The 20,612-nt window shown below is 38.7% G+C and overlaps 1 protein-coding gene and 1 pseudogene across 2 annotated transcripts in view; both read left to right on the forward strand.

Moving 5' to 3' along the window:
- Window positions 1–19,622, forward strand: part of PBLD (phenazine biosynthesis like protein domain containing) — a 42,418-nt gene extending 22,796 nt beyond the window's left edge. For both annotated transcript variants that reach the window (XM_054572708.1, XM_054572709.1), the window contains exons 2-10: window positions 2,398–2,541; window positions 11,542–11,641; window positions 12,002–12,100; window positions 13,532–13,641; window positions 13,725–13,754; window positions 15,235–15,323; window positions 15,594–15,769; window positions 17,601–17,663; window positions 18,755–19,622. In XM_054572708.1, the coding sequence (XP_054428683.1) occupies window positions 2,458–2,541; window positions 11,542–11,641; window positions 12,002–12,100; window positions 13,532–13,641; window positions 13,725–13,754; window positions 15,235–15,323; window positions 15,594–15,769; window positions 17,601–17,663; window positions 18,755–18,867 (864 nt within the window). In that variant the 5' untranslated portion in view covers window positions 2,398–2,457 and the 3' untranslated portion in view covers window positions 18,868–19,622. The remainder of the gene's footprint in view (window positions 1–2,397; window positions 2,542–11,541; window positions 11,642–12,001; window positions 12,101–13,531; window positions 13,642–13,724; window positions 13,755–15,234; window positions 15,324–15,593; window positions 15,770–17,600; window positions 17,664–18,754) is intronic.
- On the forward strand, window positions 10,100–10,244 carry LOC129070072 (uncharacterized; annotated as a pseudogene).
- Window positions 19,623–20,612: the final 990 nt, after the last annotated feature.

Below are 20,612 nucleotides of genomic sequence, written 5' to 3' on the forward strand. Positions count from 1 at the left end.
CCATAAAAAAATTCTAGGAGAAAACATAGGCAGTAAAATCTCGAACATTTCTCATAGCAATATTTTTTTCTTATCTATCTCCTTGGGCAAGAGAAACAATAGAAAAAATAAACCAATGGGACTGTGTCAAACAATAAAGTTTTTGCACAGCAAAGGAAACTCAATAAAATGAAAAGACAAACCACTAAATGGAAGAACATATATGCCAATGATACATCTGATAAGGGATTAATTTCCAAAATATATAAAGGACTTACACAAGTCAATACCAGTAAGGCAAACAATCCAATTAAAAAATGGGCAAAGGACATCCAAATGGCCAATAGAAATATGGAAAGATGTTCAAGGTCACTAATCATCAGAGAGATGCAAATTAAAACCACAATGAGATCTCACCTAACACCTGTCAGAATGGCTATCATCAGTAAGTAAACAAACGTGTTGGTGAGGATGTGGAGAAAAAGGAAAACTTGTGCACTGTTGGTGGGAATGCAGATTGGTGCAGCCACTCTGGGAAGCTGTATGGAGTTACTTCAAAAAATTAAAAATGGAACTGCTTTATGATTCAGTGATTCCACTTCTGAGAATATGTCTGAAGAAACCTAAAACACTAATTTGAAAGCATATTTGCACACCTATGTTCATTGCAGTATTATTTACAATAGCCAGGATTTGGAAGCAGCCCAAGGTGAGTGGATAAAAAAAGGCTGTGGTACATTTACACATGGAGTACATACTACTCAGGTGTAAAAAAGAAGGCACTCTTTTCCTGGCCAGTGTGGCTCAGTTGGTTGGAGCATCATCCTTTAATCAAAAGAATGTGTATTTGATTCCTAGTCGGGGCAACACACCTAGGTTGCAGTTTCTATTCCCATCCTGGGCATGTACAAGAAGAAACCAATCAACGTTTCACTCTCTCCCTTCCGCTCTCTAAAAGCAAAAGATACATATTTTTTCTCTGGTGAGGATAAAAAGAAGAAGGAAATCTTACTCTTTGCAACAGCATGGATGGACCTGGAGAGTATTATGCTAAGTGAAATAAACCAGTCAGAGGAAAACAAATACCTTATGATTTCACTTATATGTGGAATCGAATTAACAAAATAACAAAATAGAAAGACTCATAGATACGAAGAACAGACTGGCAGCTGTCAGAGGGGAGAAGGTAGGAGGCTGGGTGAAAAAGGTGAAGGGGTTAAGAAAAACAACCTCAGACAGGCAATAGTATGGTCATTACCAGAAGGAAATGGGGGTTCAGGAAGTAAGAAAGGATAAAGTGGGGATAAGTGGTGATGGAAAGAAACATGGCTTAGAGTGGTGAACCCATGATACAATATACACATGATGTATTATAGAATTGTACCCCTTATGTATAATTTTATTAAGCAATGTAACCCCAATAAATTCAATTAAAAAAAAAGAAATGCATGTTAGGTAGGTCATTTTCTTTCTTTTTTTTTTAAATCCTCACCCAAAGACATACTTACTGATTTGAGAGAGAGAGGAAGGGAGGGGGAGAGAGAGAGAAAAACATCAATTGGTTGCATGCACACCATCCTGGAACCAAACCTGCAACCTAGTAATATGCCCTTAACGGGAATTGGACCTATGACCTTTTGGTTTATGGTAAGACACTCCCATCAATGGAGCCACACCAGCCAGAGAGGTCATTTTCTTTTAAATGTAATCAAAGTACCCTTTAATTTGCTGAATTTTCAAAAAGTACTTTAACTACTATGACAAAGTCCAAATTTCTAGTAAAGCAAAAGAAACACCCAAGATATTAATAGAATTTATCTCTAGGGAGTGAAAATACAAGAGATTTTTTTTTTCCTCTCTGCTTTTCTGTATTTGATAGATTTTTTAGTAAAAAGGAAATATTATTATTATAATGAAAAGCTTTTACTAATCTATATCTTTAGCTCAAAAGAGTCTCCATCTGCAGGTTTAATAAAATAACACAAACTTAGTTAAATGATGAGGTTTCTTTGACTATGTTAAGTTCAAAATTAAAAAAGATGTTATTTCATGGTAATGGGTCACTTTTTATTTTGCCAAGTTTTTTGTAATGAGCATATTTTTTATAAGAAAAAATACATTATTTTAAAAGGGCAGTAATAGTCACTTAATCAAAAACATAAGCTAGTTTTGACTAAGTAAGACTATGATTATGCTGTTAAGTATATATACAGTATAAATGTTAATACAAAATTTGAAAAGAAAGTGTTCTATTTATCCAGTATTTTAAAACAAACTCAATTTAGAGGCTTAAAAATTAGGGCTCACATATCTTTAAATGTAGGTGTGTTAGAATAATTGTTTGACTTTGTATCTGAGAACTGTTAGTTACTTCTGTACAGCAAGTAAAACATTAACTTTTTTTACTTTTTGAAACAGCAAGAAGTAAAGCAGGTCACCAGCAATTTTGAGAGCTTACAGAAACAGCTTGCAAGGAAAATGAAGCTTCCTATTTTCATAGCCGATGCATTCACAGCAAAAGCATTTCGGGGTAATCCTGCTGCTGTTTGTCTCCTAGAAAACGTAAGTATTGGTTTGGAGTTGCAGTGCCTGGAATTCTAGATTCCTGTAGAACCAAGTATTTCTTTAAAAAAAAAAAACCAAATATAGTTTGTTTACCTCTTTGTTGTTGTTTTTTGTTTGTTTTTTGGTCAAATGATAGCAATATTAGTATCTGCAAGTTGATTTTGGTGAGAATGCTTAATTTCAGAGAAATTAAGGTGCATGTATAGAAGGACTGCAGATCCCTTTTAGCCATCAGATTTTCATTTTGTTAGTACCAAAAGTGGAAGAGAATAAAATTAGATGAGTTTTATGTAACTGAACATGGCTGATACTACTATAAGCGTGAAAAATTGAAACTGGAATTTTGAAAGTCTTATTTTAAAAAATGGCTTTTTGATTAGGATAAGTATTAACAGAATAGTTAAATATTCCTTGACCTTAGTGCCTTGTGTTGGTTCCTGAGGATTAGGTAACAAGCCAAGGTATGTTTCCACTCAGAAAAGTTAGTGCAAGGGTATATGTGAGAATTACTTCAGAAACACAGTAAGCAAGTCCTAATCTTAAGTAAGTATTATTAAGTTGGACGAAGTGTGTTGGGACATTTGTGTACAGTGAAGCTCAACCTGGCCTGCACATTAGGATCACCTGAGGAGCTTTAAAAACGTCTGTGCTCAGGCTGAATTCCAAGCCAATGACAACAGAATCTCTGGGAGTGGGACACAGGCAGCACTGTTTGTTAGTCTTCCTACATGATTCTAGGGTGCAGTCAAGATGGAGAGTGCCTGAGGTTCTCCTGAGACCGGTGAAGACTGTTAGTCGAGTCTTTGGTACTCCTATTTCATCTCTCAAATGGGGCAGCAAAATGGTGATCAGGAGTTCAGGAGTCCTCAACTCACTTTAACAATGCATTCATTACACAACATTGCAGCTGGCATTTTTCAACTACAAAATGCAGAAAGAAAGTAATAAAGTTAATAGGCTTTACCAAAACAATGAGTTTGTGAGGATTAGTGAGAGAATAATCAACAACTAGATTCTAAATTGTGAATTTTTTTTAGAAACAATCTGGCAAACACAACTTCACCTCCAGAAATTGTGAAATTGACTAAATCTTCTTGTGAAGAGTCTTAGCATATTTGCCTATGTTTTCATATGTAATATCCCTGAAGAGTTTTGAAAATAGTTTTGGGTGATTTTTGTACTTAATTTTCACCAATGACAAGGATTATCATTCTTCCTCAATTTACTCCTTTTATCTTCAATATATTTACTAAATAATAGATTTAAGGCTTTCCCCCTCTGTATCGATCTACCTCTGCATTAAAATATATTTTACATGTTATTTATATATTTGGAAAAACTAGGAAATTAAATTTCAAGCAAAGAACTTAACATAATTAAAAGAAATATGCTTCAGTACAAATGGAAGAAAGAAAAAGAAGTCCATGACTTGGGGACACTCTCTAAAGAGTCTCCCAATTCACTTCTTCTGGGCCTTGGACCTGTGAGATCATTCTAATTTGATGGCCTGTCAGGGACAACTGAATAGATATCTCAAGATTAGTTTGCTAGTTTTCAATTCTGTGGACATGAGAATCCTGTTCTCCTGGAGGCTAATTTAGTGCTTTCCCTAATTCATAATCAATAAAAGTTATAAAGGAAATATAAACCGTGTTTTCTGCCCTTGGATTCTCTTATCCATGGCTGGAGACAGTGGATACCTGAAATGCCTGGAGAGAACACAAGTGAACTCTGGAAACTATCAGAGACAAATAAGTGCTAAATCTTATAATGCTGACCACAATTCAGGTGCTATTAACATATTCTACAAATCTTTATCAACATCCACCATGAGCCAGGCTTTGGGTTACAGAGGAGAAATACAAAGATTAGTAAGTTTTTCTGCCCTTGAGGTGTTCAAAGTCTAGTGAGGGTCATACTAGTAGACACGTAGGCCTGATCATTGTTCAGTGGTCACCACAGAGGCTAAAAGACCTAACGGTGCCAGGTACAAAGGTTACGCAGAGAACAATGTTGGATTTTATGGAGGAGAAAATACTTAATTTTAATTTTTAAGTGCAGGGCTTTATCCATTTATTTTGTTTAAAATTATTTAAAATTTGACCAAGATGAGGCTAACCACAGAAAAGCTTGGTGGACAGACTAAAGACTAGGTTATTGCTTTTTGAATTCTTAATAAAAGACTACTGAGAGGAAAGTAAAAAATTCTGGATAACAGAGTTCCAAGAGCTTTTATAATATTCTAAAGTTTTGTTTTTCTTTAAGAACAAGTCCATTTTTCACATTCTCACATGAGGAACTTATTACACGGTACATTAGATGAAAACAAAAACAGATTAAGGGATAAATGGAACATATATTTGAATAAAATATTTAAAATCCTTTTCCAAAAATTTTATTTATTGATCTTAGAGAGAAAGGACGGGGGAAAATGAGACAGACAGACAGAGAGACAGGCATCAGTTTGTTGTTCCACTTATTTACGCGTTCATTGGTTGATTCTTAGATGTACCCTGACTGGAGAGCAAACCCACAACCTTGGTGGATCAGGACGATGCTCTAACCAACTGAGCTACCTGGCCAGGGCAAAATATTTAAATTCTTAAAAAACCGATGGTGTCCTTAAATGTGTGACATATAAGTTTGATAATAAAGACCATGTATACACATGGAAAATGTATGGACACTATTTTAAAAATGAAATAGATACATTATGATGACAGCTAAGTAAAAAACTAAGAATTCACAACCAACTATTGGAATAGGTCAGAGGCCTGTGATAGTGCTGATGGGTGATGTTTTGTTTATTTTTCTGTAAACTAGCTTTAATATTTTGTGAAAATAACATATCTTCAGGGGTAGGGAGCTCATATTTATTCTTCTTAATATTCTAAGAAAGCCTCAAATGTTTTTGTTTTGTTTTTGTTGCTGGTGGTGGTGGTGGTGGTGGTGGTATGTGTGTAAGTGTGTTTGGCACAAGGTTTCTTAACTGTAGCACTATCGACATTTTGGATGGCGTATGTTTTGTTATATAAGGCTGTCATATGCATTGTAAAATGTTTGCCAGTATCCTTGACCTCTGTCCACTAGATGACATAGTCCCTCCTTCTCCCTTAGTCATGGCAATCAAAAATTGTCCCCAGTTGAGATCTGTTCCTTCAGAGAATACCTTTTATAAGAGGTTTATTCCTGAGTTTTTCTGTTAAAATTCTCCATTAAACACTTTGTTGTGTGCCCAATATACACATTTATTCTAATCCAATTGGCATTTACTAACTGTTTAAAATAATTATTATTCTTTTACAATTAATAATCATTTCCAGCGATGGCAAGGAGGATTGGTTTCACACTTGTAAAGAAGAATGCTTAGTTTTAGTTCCTGAACTATTTGCTGTTCCAGTTTTAAATTTAGAGAACACCCAAATCCCTTTTACAGCTTAGCGGGTTGTGTATTTAAGGAAAAAAAGAGGTGTATAGCAATACTATGTTCAGCTCACATCTCAACTCATGTCAGGAAGCTTATGGTGCACTGCCTGTCTCCAAACTCAGTGCCCTTCCTTGGAGAGAGGCTCACAAGTATGACTGCACTCCGTCAGAGGCTCCTGGGGTTTCTAGGGTGTTTCAACCTCCTATCTCATTTTTATGCTCAGAAAAGAGACTGGGGAGTGCAGAGATTTTTCTAGGGTACTGAAGCGTTTTCCTTTGTCCAGCACTTGTGGAAAAAGAGCAATGCAAAGGAGGAGATGTTAATGTAGGAATTTCTGCTTCCCAACTATGCTCACTGGCTTCTAGAACATAACCCTCAGCTTTGGGAGCAGTGACTTCAGAAAAATTCAGCCCAAAATGGTGCTAATTGGTTTTCATATGTTATCCCATTTCATCCTCACAACTACTCTATGAGTAGGTTTTGTTATTATTATTCCCATTTTACAGATGGGAAAACAGGCAGATGAGGCTTGAGTAATTTGCCAGAGGTCACACACTCCCTAAGTAGCTGACTTTAGGATCCCAATCCAGGCATGCTTGACTGCAGAGCCTGTGCTTTCAACCATTATACTCCCTATTAAATCACAAGTTCTCTTTTATGTGCTCCCTCAGCAATCCTTACTTCCCAGTTGGTAACAGGCATTACCCTGGTAATTCACTCAATGCCTGCCTTCCTCATTAGGCTGCATGTTCTATATGATCTTAGATCTATTTAGACTTGTTCCAGCACACCTGGCCTAGCACATGGGAGGCACTAAATAAATATCTGTTGAGTGAAAGTAAAAAATATAATCAATTAAATTATAGCAAAATCTCTGAAGAGTTCTAGTTAACCAAGAATTGTTGGTCTTATGTTCTTATTGGTGGGGTGGGGTGGGTAGGGTATGGAAGGAGAATATGAGCCTTGGGTTCTACGATGGAGCTGCAGAGACTAGGAATTCACAGGAACCGTTAAGAACTAAAGATGGCCTGCAATTTGAGAACTGCATTGTACGGACATAACTTCACAATAAGAAATCCAAGTGCCTAGGAAGTAATCTCTTATTTCTTCCTGGATGAATGTAGAACTTTCTACATTTAACTGCTTTTTCTTTGCTGGACTCTATCTGCAGCAGAGGGAACAAATAAAGACTGAGAGCAAGACTGTTAGGTTTAGGCTGTCATATTTCTAAACTGCCACTAGATGGGAGTATTTTAAAACTTTACTTTGAATTTCTGATCATTAATTTTTTTGTGGGTCTTAATGGTGATGGAAACTCAGTGTCCTAATGCAGTACATTGGCACTCAAAAGAAAAAAAAATCATTGCTCTATTTTTGCTGTTGGAAATTTGTCTCATGTGACATTGCCAAAGGAAATAAGATATTAAAGCAAGAGAATTAAAAGCTGTTGGTTTGTAACTATTTTGTGCTGCGTTTGAAAATAAGCTTGTAGTGTGTAAAGTAGAAAAATTACTGGAACCAAAATTCAGTATTTTAAAGGAACGCAACCCCTTTCTTTTGTTTCTAAAGCTCCCAAAGTTGAACCAATATTATCCTTCCATGATTCACCATCATCCTGACATTTAGTTCCAGTGTAGAAATTCAGCTGCATATGGTGCATATTGAAGGCTGTTATTATGAAACTTTCTGCATTATGTCTTCTGGTCCCTCAGGAAAATAGCAGGTGATTTTCAGTGTCCTGGGACAGAGGTTAGTTATTGAAATTCAAATTACAATTGGTGTAATACTCCACGGTAGAGAGGATTAAAGACCTGATGGTCAGTAAAGTACATATTCTAGCTGATGTGCAAAACAGCCCATGTGCAAGGAAATTTAATACCAATAGATGGTAAGTTTGGCTACAATGTGGGATACTTTCATGCTTTCGGAGACTCTTGTCCTAATGGTTGACGGAAGCAATAGATAAAAAGAGGGAAGGACAAGAATAGGGAAAGTTTGGCCAAATCAGAGAGAGGAGGGACTGCCTGGTAGGCACTGCAGGTCCCTGCAGTCACGGAGGCAAACCCAGGAAGACCAGCACAGGCTTTTCTTTGTCACCCCTTCATTCACCACTGAGTCCTGTGATTGCAGATTCTGCATTAGGGAATTGAATGGCTCCCAGTTTCTCTCAGGTGTTGTATGCACAGATATGTGGGCCAATTTCCAATTTCCACAGAGAACATTCTATAGGCCATGGCAAGTGCTTCAGTTCTTTCTTTTCTTTTCAAATAAGAGAAAGTTTATTTAGAAAGTTATAGAGGTAGTAAAAGTTAGCCAGCTGGGCTGGGTAAGCTCAGGAAAAAAAGTTACAGAAACAAAAGAAGGGCACTTGGAGCTTAGGAGAGAAAAAGGCCAAGATAAAGTGCCTGGGGGCTTGGGAGAAAGAAGAGGAGGAAGGCAAAGGCTCAGCCCTGCTCCCAGAGGGAAAGCGTGCCTGAGTTCAGTTCTTAACAGTGTTGCCTTGTTGGCTGGGATGCCCCAACCACCACCCGCTTCCTCTACTCAGGTGGTACTTCTGACTCTCCAGGCCCACAGGTGTGACAGGTGCTTATTTCATTTCATTTCATTTCATTTCATTTCATTTCATTTCATTTCATTTCATTTCATTTCATTCCTACTATCCTAATTCTCCTTATCTCAGGTCACAGAATCCTAGAGTGTCAAAGATGTAACAGAACAGAGGTGAGATCAAGTAACTTTCCCAAGACACATCCCCAGTACAAAGCTCTTTGCACACATTTTCTGTCCAACTAACCAAAATTTGCCCTTTTTCTAGGTCTTCTTCAATGCCTCATCTCTAAAGGCCTAGCATATTTATTGTCAAAATCTATGATCTCAGTTACCTACTGTATGCAACTCTAGGCATCTCAAATACATATGTAGTCTCTGGTGGTGTTTGCTTTGCTTTCTGTGTCTGTTTTGACTCTCCACAAGAACACAGGGCCATATCTTACACACTAGGGTTCTCAAATTTTAATGTGCACACAGATCATCTGGGGAGCTGGTTAAAATGAAGATTCTGATTTAGAAGACCTGTGATGGGGTCTGAGACTGCATTTCTGACAAATTCCCTTTTGTCAGAAGCTGCTGGTCCAGCTCAGTAATTGATTGCTGCTTTCCCTCAGAAACATTGAAGGGCTTCATTGACCTGATACACATTGGTTTTCCTGTCTGCGGTGTGTTAAAGGGATAATGATAGTTTGTCTTTGTTATGGAGAGGCAGTGTAGTGTGGCAGGTTTAAAGCATAGGCTTTCAGCCACTCAAAATAAAAAGCTAACATTAACCAAGTACTTACTATGTGTTGGGCACTGTTATGAGCACTTTACATGCATTACTGGATTTAATCTTTTGAAAGAAAAATGTTAAATAAAACAAAACAATTGTTGTTTGGTTTTTCAGAAAATAAGTACCAATTTCTTAGGTGATTTCTCTTTCTATAGGACTACAGAACTTCTACAGATTTTGAATATAGTGCCCCTTTAATAAAACCTTAGTAAATCTCTTGCTAGGATTTTTATAGCAGCTGATAGTTTAAAAATCGTGACTGATTTTTCACAATAATCACTGTTTGATGCTTTATACAAGTATATGGAAAGCGTTTCAAAAGAATTTGAAACTAAAAAATAAAGTGTGCTTAACTTGCATAACTCAGGTAAGTGAATTATGAATTTATTAGTATAAAGTTATGATTCTTATTCCTGGGACTCAGGATCTCAAAAACAGTAACTGTGGCCAAAGCAAAAATTTATTTGTCATTAGAATTCAAAATCTAGCTAGTAAGCATTATGTTGATTAAACAAATTTATTTTTATTCTCAAAGGGAAAACTCATATTTCTGACCCATTTTTTTTTCTTGAGTTAAAAGGAATGTGTCTGGGTGTGAAAATATGGTATGTATACATGTTTTTTCACAACAATTCTTTGATTTAATACTATTATTCTCATTTTAAAGGTGTGGAAACTGAGACTCCATGAGAGTAAATGACTTGCTCACTCTTGCGCTGCTACGGGGGGCTGATCCAGATAAAACTCCAATTCTGTCTGTTTCCAAAGCCCACATTATTTTTATTTAAAAATTTTTAAAACAAACCCCTTGGCAATGGGCAAGGACACACCTGATGAGTGGTGTTGCTCTTATATCAGTCAGGGGCAAAGCAGTTGTACAGTCCTTAGTTCATCCTAGCTTGTTGCCTGTGTTGGTGGCCAGAGCTGGTTCATGCCTGGGGCACATAAAATTAAAAAAAAAAAAAAAAAAAAAAAAAAAAAAAAAAAAAAAATTTAAAACAATCCTATCTGAGGACATGTTTATTGATTTTAGAGCAAGAGGAAGAGAGAGAGAGATGTCAATGTGAGAGAAACATTGATCAGTTGCCTCTGGTATGCACCCCAACTGGGGATCAGACTTGGAACCCTTTGTTGTAGGGGATGATGCCCCAACCAATTGAGCCACCTGGCCAGAGCAAAGCCTACTTCATTCATTCATTCCTCACCTGAAGACATTCTTTTCACTGCCTTTAGAGGGAGGGGAAAGGAGAGAGACATTGATGTGAGAGGGAAGCATGCCTGGCTGCCCTACTGTATTCGCCCCAACCAATTGAGCCACACCTGCCAGGGCCCTACATTATTTTTAACATTTTATTTTGAAAAATTAAAAACTTACAAAAAAGTTTCAAGAGTGGTACAATGAACATCCACATACCTTTCCTCTAGATTCACTGGTTGTTGCCATTTGCAAAGCTCCCATTCTTAATCACTCTACCATTTATTAGGCATATTGTGATCTTAGGATATAATACAACCTCTCTGTTTAGCTTTTTCTCTGTAAGTGGATAAAATATCTGTATTGAGGATTTTTAAAACAAAGATTAAATGAGTAATGTGTTTCTTCTTTCAGGAAATGTTTATTGAGCCCCTTCTATCCTGGGATGAATACAAGGAATTTAGGCCTTTTCTAAAGATTGTTCTAAACCAGGACAAAGCAATAGCAGTCTGTGCTCTCATAGAGCTCTGAGTCAGCGGTGGGAGTTGGGGGAGCACAGACAGAAAAGGACAAGCTAGGTGAGTTCAGGTTGTGGAAACACTGGGGAAGAGACAGTTCTTTTGGACAGAGCAGTCTGAAGGCATCCTGCAGGAAGTGACCTCTGGCCTGAGGCCTGACCCATGAAAGGGAGTGAACCATGCATAAATAAATGGAGGCAGCGTGGTCCAGCCTGCCTAGAATGAGTGCCAAATATCTCTTTATCCAACAAGAAAGGGAGATTGTGAATCTTCCATATGTAGAGGTTGTTTTAGGTAATAATCTCACAAAGGATAAGGCCAGGCCAGTAGGGTTTTCAGCCATCTCACAGCTCTTCATAAGGTGCTCAAGCATGGATTTCTGAAAAGCAATCTTTAGAAAAGTGCCTAAATTCCTTGGCAATTATTTCCTTTTAAGCAAATAAAAAAAAATTGTGTTACTAACAAATGGCAGTTGCTGTCCAAGTCTGACGTGTATTTCTGGAGTCTCAACAACTTTTTGTTTCTAATTCAGAAATTGGATGAAGACATGCATCAAAAAATTGCAAGGGAAATGAACCTCTCAGAAACTGCGTTTATCCGAAAGCTGCACCCAACTGACAATTTTACACAAAGTAAATAAGCATTTTTTAAAACCATTCTTGAATAGTCCGGAAGTTGCTTTCCAGTGGGGGAATGATATTTAAGGGATATGCCCACTTGCTATTTGCATGCAGATGGGGTGGGAGGAGATTCTGCTTTGGTTTTCAGTTAATCTGGGGGAGTAGGATTGGCTAATTTGAATGTTTCAACCCCAGATCTAGTACCCGGGAACCCTAGGATGCATGCCCAGAGTTTACCCCTCCTTTCATACACATGTTTCAGCAGTTGATTGACACTAAGGAAATATTTAGAAAAGAATAAGAAAATGAAAAGTTTGCAACTCACTTGTATGGGAATGATCTTATCTCTCTTTGATTTGTCTTTCTCTGAAGGCTCCTGCTTTGGATTAAGGTGGTTTACACCAACGAGTGAGGTCCCTCTCTGTGGCCATGCTACCCTGGCTTCTGCAGCTGTGCTGTTTCACAAAATAAGTAATGTGATTTTTTTTTTAAATGAACCTATCACTTAGCAAATAGCAAATATGTTTTAAAATTCTCATACTCTTTCTAGTAAACCAAGTGACTGGTAGAAGATGTTGCAGTACGGCGGCATCCACTAGAGAAAAGGGACTTCAAGCTGAAGAATATGAAGCCATCTGTGCAAAGAGCTAGAGCAGGGGGAAGTGCCTTCCTGGCAGAGGCAGCAGCAAGTGCAAAGCCCCTGAGGGCTGGCGCTTCCTGAGGGAGGGGGTGATTGGCAGGAGATGACACTGAGAGTTAGGCCAAGGTACCCCTGTAATGTAATCCATTATGTGTTTTAAAAAGATAATTTTGGTTTCAGTGGATTGGGGGATTAGAATGAAGGCAAGCAAATATCATAAAATATTGTTTAGAAACACAGTCTTGGAAAATAGACTTTACTGAAGTTGTATTTGAAAAGCCCACATTGGTTGGTATGAGGCTGGGGTTTATTAATGATAGCTCTCAGGTTCCCCTTGAGTTGTTTTAAGGTTAGATAAGATATGAAAAACTGTTTTGTAAATAATAATGTCTTACATGAATTATAATGAGCAAATTAAACATTGGGTTCCAGAATCTAAATTTTATGGTCAATGAAAATTAATGAGAAATGCTGAATTTCCTCACTTTTGAGATATGGTTGAGTTTTATAGAAGTATTGGGGGGAGGAGGAATTATGTCACAAATCTTTGTTTCACCAAAAATGTTATGCACACTGAAGTTAGATAAATGACTCAAGTTGCATTAAAACATGGAGGGAGGGCTATTATATCAGCATTATAGTCTGATCTTTGAACAAAAATTTTATGTGTATCTTGGTTTAATTAAAATAAACCTGATCTGTTCATATCAGATTGTTGTTCACAACTTGTATGTTCTCCTTGTCATTGCTTGGCGTAGCTTAGACTTGTAGAGCTTATAATTCTAGGTTTATTGTAGATATAAAATCACATTAGAAAACACAGCATCCCTATGAGGTAGGCTTAATTATTACCTTTTTTTATTGGTAAAATCAGTATAGATTTAATCATTACCCCATTTTATTGATAAGGAAATTGAAGGTTAAGGAGGTTAAATAATTTGCTCAAAGGAACAGCTAGGAAGCAGCAAAGAGCTGGGATTTGAAGCCTTGCAATACGATGCCAAGTCTAATCAGTCGTGTTCTTAGTTCTCAAGTTAGAATCCAGTGAGGGTTTTCCCTGCTGTGGACCATGGCAAACCAAACCTGGGCCCCCCTCACATGAAAGGACAGTAGTGCCAGAGAATCTAAGACAACAGTGACTGAAACAGACATACAAACGTATAACAACATAACAAAGTCTGTTTTCCTATTTCTTGACTCATTTCCAAACAGTTTTCTGATGGACAAAATAAGGCACGTTTTTGTTTTTGTTTTTTTACCAGAAAATGTGAACAGTACGCTAACCTTTGTCACGCTGAGTGGGGAACTCAAGGCCAGAAGAGCAGAGGACGGCATTGTCCTGGACTTGCCTCTTTATCCAGTCCAACCCCAGGTCAGCTCTTTCTAATTAATAAACTGTGTACAACTGACTGCTCGCCTGTTTTACAATGATTTTTGTCTTTTTTCCCCATCTAGGACTTTCATGAAGTAAAGGACTTGATTGAGGTTAGTGAAAAGAATCAAAACTGAGCTCATGTTTTTTGAACACTTGTTATTGTTTGATCACAAAGACGTGGTGCCATTTGATCCCAAAAGATAGGTCCACTACCAGTATCGATGTTCCAATCTAAACTTGGATGAATAATGAACAGTGCATTTGAGGTTTGAATTTTAATATCAAATCTATTTGGTGAAAAAGTTGACCAGTTTTCCCTGACCCTTCATTGTCAACATTAGCCTCCATGGTAGGGGCGGGGCTGGGGGGAGACTAGCAGTTGGCAGGAAAATGGAAAATATTCAGAGTTTTTTCTACCTTGTTCACAGTAGAAAGAACTTAACCTAATCTCTCTAAGCCTCAGGGTCAGCATTGTAAAATGAGAATGACAAAGGGTTATTTATCATGACTGTTGCCATTTTGTGTTCTTTGAAACTGGCAGTAAAATTCTCAGCTGGGAATTAAGCTTTCAAATTACCTAAGAATCCATGCAGAGAAGGGCTGGATGACCCTTTAGAGAGACCGAAAGGTCCCTGAGAGAAGGTGGGATCTGGCTGATGGAATTCCCGTTTCTAGAGAGAGAGACATAGGTTAGCTGTGTTCACAGAGGCCGACAGCCCAGACACCACCCATGGTGGATGGAGTCTTGCCCTTGGGACCTGCATCATCTCAGTCCCTAACCTGAAGCCACCTAATGCCTGCCAGATAATGACTATGTCATCGCCATGGTCACCTGCTCTGCTGGCAGCCCCTGGGAGTGCTTGGAGGGGCTGTTGTCCCCTCATAACCTCTGTTACAGTCTTACATAAAGGGTGAATCAAGGCATCTTTAGAAAATGTGCTATGTTATTGATCTGTAACATACCATATAAGTGAAAAGAGCGTGCTTGCCAAGCAGAGCAGCAGCATTAAGGTGAGTCCTTCGGTCCCCAAGTCTAATCAAACTGCCAGGCCCAAGTCCTCACCATGTGGAATGTTCCAGTCACTGCTGCAGGAACTCCTCATATACTTTATTTAATCCCCACAACAACACTAAGAGGTGGGCACGAGGGCTGTCCCCCATCTCAACAGACAGTAGACAGTAGTGATGCAGAGCACTGACACCAGGGCCCCTAAGACCTGGGTCAAGAGGTGTGTGTGTTTGAGACCTTAGACCCAAGTCTTTCTGCTGACCTGTGGGGAAAATACCCATCTGAAGGAATTGTGTGTTGAGGCATGTATTAACACTGGTGAAAACTGCCTATCTTTGGCTCTCAGAGCGCATGCTCAACTCTCTTAAAGGCTTCTTTTATCATCAGGAAAATGACCTTCCTTGGGCAACACCTTAAGCCCTGAAACAAAAATGAAGCTTGGGGACTAGCAGCCAGAAAAGCAGAAAAGCATGGGTGTGCTTGGCACACTGCAGACGCGCATGAGAGGTCGTTTACCGTACAGGGGATCAGGGGCTTGACCCAGAGCACATTCCTGAAAAGTCTTTGATCTTTCTCCACAGACTGCCATAGGGGATACACTGGTCCAGGACATCCGTTATTCTCCAGATACCCGAAAGCTCCTTGTCCGGCTCAGTGATACTTATGACAGGTGAACAAGATTTTTGGCTTCGTCAGCACTTTGGAGGGGGCCAAGCATCCAGATTTAGAGCTCTGGCTTGGTCTGGCTGTGCTGTGTCCAGTCAAACCATGATTTATGCAGCCAGGGAGTTTTGTTCTCAGGTAGAAAGATATTCCATTTGCTCTTCCCTCCCCTCCTACTAATCAGTTTGGGTAAGCCACGCCCTGGCCTGCTTTACAGTCAATGTAGTGGGTGGTATGTGGAATGGGTTTGTCCTAATACATCCCATTTATGAACAAGGTCATTTCTGGAGAAACTGAAGGTGAACACACAGAATCTGCTGCAAGTGGAGAACTCAGGGAAGGTGAAAGGACTCATTCTCACCCTTAAAGGACAGCCTGGTGGGGAGACCCAATTTGACTTTTACTCCAGATATTTTTCACCATGGTTTGGTGTGGCGGAAGACCCTGTAACAGGTACTTTTTCACATGGGTCCTGGGGAGGGCTAAACAGCGAGGAGGGGAGGATAACAAATAGCTGTTTAGGTGCCCTTCATGTGACTTTCAGATGGCTTGGGTTTTGAGCTGCCTTTGTTTCCCTATCACCCCATCCCCATCCCTTCACTGACATCTCATGTGAAAAACACAGAATTAAGGAAGCAGTCTAGTAGGGTTAAACCTTAGTGTCAGGCAGCATGGGTTTGCATGCTAGCTTCCTAGCTGTTGAACTTCGGCAAATGGCTTACCTTTTAAAAGTTTCCATTCTCTCTTCTATAAAATACAGATAACACCTACAGGGTTATGTAAACCCAATGCATTAACATTGCATTGTACTTATCACAGTGCCTGGCTCCCTGAGCAAACACTTCCAGATCTATTTTTTAAATTCAGGGGCTGATGTCTTTTGTCCTTTTCAATGACCATCCTGCATAATCACTGACATCTAGATAAGAGGTGGCTTTCAAGGATAAACTCCTGAGCTGCAAGTGGGAAAGAGGGACAGGAATAGTGTTTCTTTTCCTCTCCTCTACCCTTCCCAGACCTGCCTCCAAAGTAGGTGAGATGAGTTTGATAACAGGGTTATTCAAGATCTTCTACCAGCCAGAAGCAGAGGTATGAGATTTAAGATGGGCAAGAATGTGAAACTGCCTACTCTCATCCTCTTTGAGAAGAGTGGGCTGAGCAGCAAAAGTGGGCAGTGCTCAGGGGAGGAGGCCAGTGGATGGGACGGTGGCCAGGGCAGAGGAGGCGGGGCAGAGACTTGCAGGCTCCTGTCCTGGTCAGATGACAGGGGCTGGGATGGTGTCAGGACTTTGACTTAGTTAGTCTCTAAGGAACAAAACATGTGAAATTCAAAGCTCAGTGAGGAAGCACTTTTAAAGACTCAGGAAAATGCCCAAATAACACCCAAACAGTCCAACTCAGCCCTTCCCCTTGAAAAAGAAATTCTGAGTGGATTTATATATGTACAGCTGCGTTTACAAAGATTTTAATTGGCACAGAGGACAAGTGTTTTTCTTCTAGAATAATGCTTTTCTAGAGAGGAAAGGTCTTTAGACAGTGATGACCAACTATCTCAATTTGCTTGAAATTGGGGGATTTTTCAGCATACAGGAACTTCAGTGTTAAAACCAGGACAGTCAGGCAAACTGGAATGGTTGGTCACACTATGTGGACTTACCGTAACGTTTAGTAAGTTTTCCTGAAGGAGGAGCCTTTTCCAATTCAAATTTTTCTCCCTCAAAGACTTTTCTGGCAGTTATTACTTTATAGTTTGTTTCTTCATTTTACTATCTGTTCTCTGATCTAAACCTAGAGTACAATCATGTGAAAAAGTACCTCACTGCAAGAAAGTTCTTTGGCCACCAAAAGTTTGGGACTGTGTGCTTGGTGGAAAATTTGGCATTCTGTCAGAGTTTCCATCTTTCTTTACATGTGCATCCCATGAGGAAACAGATATTTTCCCTTGAAAGACAGAGAAAGACTTTTGTGAAGGACTTAATTTTCCTACCATGGGCTGACAGTGAACTATAGATGGGACAAGAATTAAAGCGTGCAGTTTAATCCAGCCTTCAGAAAGTATAAAACATAGCAAATGCATCATTTGGAGGAGCTTATCCATAGATGCTGTGTCTTCCTTTCTCTCTCCATTCACAATTCCACACACTGCTGTGGCCCTGCCAATATATTGACGAAGTCATCTTAGGTTTAGTCGAACTGGATAGTTGATTATAATTGCTTATAAATTTACCACAATGTCTCCCCTGTTTCCTTTGTGATTATATCATAACTTTTTATTTCTTTTAAGGGTCTGCACATACTGTTCTCAGCAGCTACTGGTCCCAGCAACTGGGGAAGAAAAATATGCGTGGTAGGACAGCTTTTTTTCAATTAAAAAAAAAAAAAAAAAAGGCCTAACCTTAAGCTAGTATTCCTTCTCATATGTACTATCAACTTAGGATTTAATAAAATGTTACATATCACCTATGTGAAAATGAAAGGTTTTTAAATTACTTCAATCTGAACCCACTACCAAAATAGCCCCATTCCAAATATCTTCCATCTTTGCCCCTCCCGCACACAGACACACTTCTAGTATAGTAGTGCCCAATAAATGTTGAATAAAATTAACTAGCTGTGTAACTTTGGCCCAGAGAAGTTATATATGGTGTGACAAGTTTAGACTGGATGATCAGTAAGGTTCCTTACTATTGCTAATCATAGAATTGAATCAAACAAACTGCTTTTGAATCAAGTCCCCAGGTGATTTTTATATTGCTCAGGGGAAGAAAAAATAGATCAGACACTGGAGGCTACAAAGTCCTAATAATTAAGATAAGCCTAACTCTAAAGGGTAGAGGTCTTACTTAGTGGGAGGGTTAGGCCTCTGTGATGCTAATTTGGGGATAGCAGGGTCTTTCCTTGGTGAGAAGAGTTACTCTCGGAAGCATTGAGCTCCAGCAAGGCTGAGGCTGCCCCTCGGTTTGCCTGACACTTATGGTTGCTTGCTTGATAACCACAATGAGTGAATGAATGCCTTTTATCTTATTCAGACCTGGGAAGATGGGGCCCTCTCAGAAGGGCCAACACCGCCCCTCTTGATCTTCTTAGACATTTAGTTTGTGTGTCTATCTTTTCACATGTCCTTGCTTACTCCTAGACAGAGCTGGACAGGAAGTTATGGCTAGGGTGTGTCTGGGGCATTTCAGGAGGTGAGAGAGGAAGTAGCTCAGGAAGGAAAGACATGGGGCTGTGTATTTTGTGGATCCAATTGTATTTGTGGCCGCTCACTCCTCAGGAGAACCAGTTAGGCTGGGCTGTACAATGGACAGATGAAGGAATTTATTCTTTTAATTGACCTGGGAGGATTCTAGAACTTGTAATAAGAGGTGTCTCACTATGTACTTTTAATTAAAAAGGGTGAAAATGATCGTAACTTGTGATTCATTTTGTTTTCTTCAGCCTTTCAGTGTTCCAGCCGAGGAGGAGAACTGGAGATTTCACTGCGCTCTGATGGACGAGTTGACCTTAGGGGAGGTGCTGCTGTTGTTTTAGAGGGCACACTGACAGCCTAGAGGTGGCTGTGCTGAGATGCTGCTGTCTTGCTTGAATGGCTTTTCATAAAGAGAAACATAAGGGGCTGACTTTAGCACACTTGTGCAGTAGTCTACTTAACCTCATGTTAGAAATAGAAAAATGAAGACATATTAATAGAGATTTAATGACACGCCCTGACTAATTAACTATTGAGTTTTGATTCTACCTGTATTTGAAATGTAAGTAACTAACTAGTAACAAAGAATAAGGTTGTTCTTTGTGACTACCGATCACAGAATGAGGAACAAATTTATGAGGAATAAAATCAAACCATTTAAACTTAGGTTAATGTGATGGAATATTATGCAGCCATTAAAAAGACCCAGTAACTATGTGGAAATATGGAAAAATATTTTATGATATTTAGAAAGAAAATTATATTAGATTATAAAATGTTAGCAGTATTATGCTGTCTATGAAAATGTGAATTTATTTGGACAAGGATGGGTCATGAAAATAGACAATGAAAATAGGTCATATGTGGGAAATATGACTGGGAATAATTTTAATGTATCTAAAAAATTATTTCCTTTATTGGAACATACGTATGTTCAATAACTAAAAATCAGGACATATAACTAAATAACTAAAAAACCCAGAAACTTAAAAAATGTGTATATATTTGTGTGGTAATAAAATTAAAACACTAAAGGTAATGTAGTATCCTTATCTTGATATATAGCTTTGGAGTGATAAGTTAAAAGGCATTCTTCTCTTAATAAAGGTATTTTAACGCAACTTTAAATTCTGTTAAATCTTTAGTATTGAATATCTATAACTGACTCTGGGATGAGGGCTTTTTCAACTCCTTAAGAGTGTTTCTTGTACTGGCTGGGTGGCTTAGTTCTTTGAGGTGTCTTCCCATGCATCAAAAGTTTGCAAGTTTGACCCCCCAGTCACGGTGCGTACGGGAGGCAACTGACTGATGTTTCTCTCACATCGATGTTTCTCTCTCTCTTTCTTTCTCTCTCTCTCTCTCCCCTTTCCTCTCTCTTAAAAATCAGTAAACATATCCTTGGGTGAGGATTTTTTTTTAAGAGAGTGTTTCTTTAAGATGACCTCATTGACGGCAATTCTTGGCCATCTCAAAAACTGCAAGTTGATCAGTTAGAAATTCCTGTCTCAATTTTTTCACCTTAACGATACCATGTTTTCTATTTTTATTTACTTTTGCTAAAGCATGTGAGAGTGAATATATTGCAGAAATAATCTTATGTTTCCCTTAATTTGCAGTGAAGAAAATAATTTACTAGCTTCAGTGCTTTAATGAGTAACCTGTGACCCACCACACACTGCATGCACAGCTTGTCACAACTCATCTGTTGATTCTGACACCGAGGGCAAGAATCACTGGAGGGTTTTCGCAACATGCAAGGTTTTCCCAACCTAGAGTTGAATTAAAAATAATTTTATATAAGTGCACAGTTGAAAGGGTCTGAATTTTATCTCTTAAATGTATGCTAAGTCCTTCATAGCTATTTTGGGGAAACAAGTCCTTGAGATAGCTCTAAATTTTTTTTGCATGGAAGTTGCCATTTAAAGCCTCTGGGTTGACTTTTCATCCTATATTTTCAAATCCTATATTTACTTTTTAAAGTGATTTTTAAAATTTTCCACTTAGCAATAGACAGTTGAGTCAGGATAGTCAGGACAACTGTAATATTTAATGTGTTTACTTGGTCAGCCTGCTGAAGACTGAGCGGCCATAGTGGCTGCAGTGCTC

The sequence above is a fragment of the Pteronotus mesoamericanus genome, unplaced genomic scaffold (genome assembly GCF_021234165.1).
Source record: "Pteronotus mesoamericanus isolate MK-2021 breed Mesoamerican mustached bat unplaced genomic scaffold, CSHL_Meso_final contig_24, whole genome shotgun sequence".
NCBI lineage: Eukaryota > Metazoa > Chordata > Mammalia > Chiroptera > Mormoopidae > Pteronotus > Pteronotus mesoamericanus.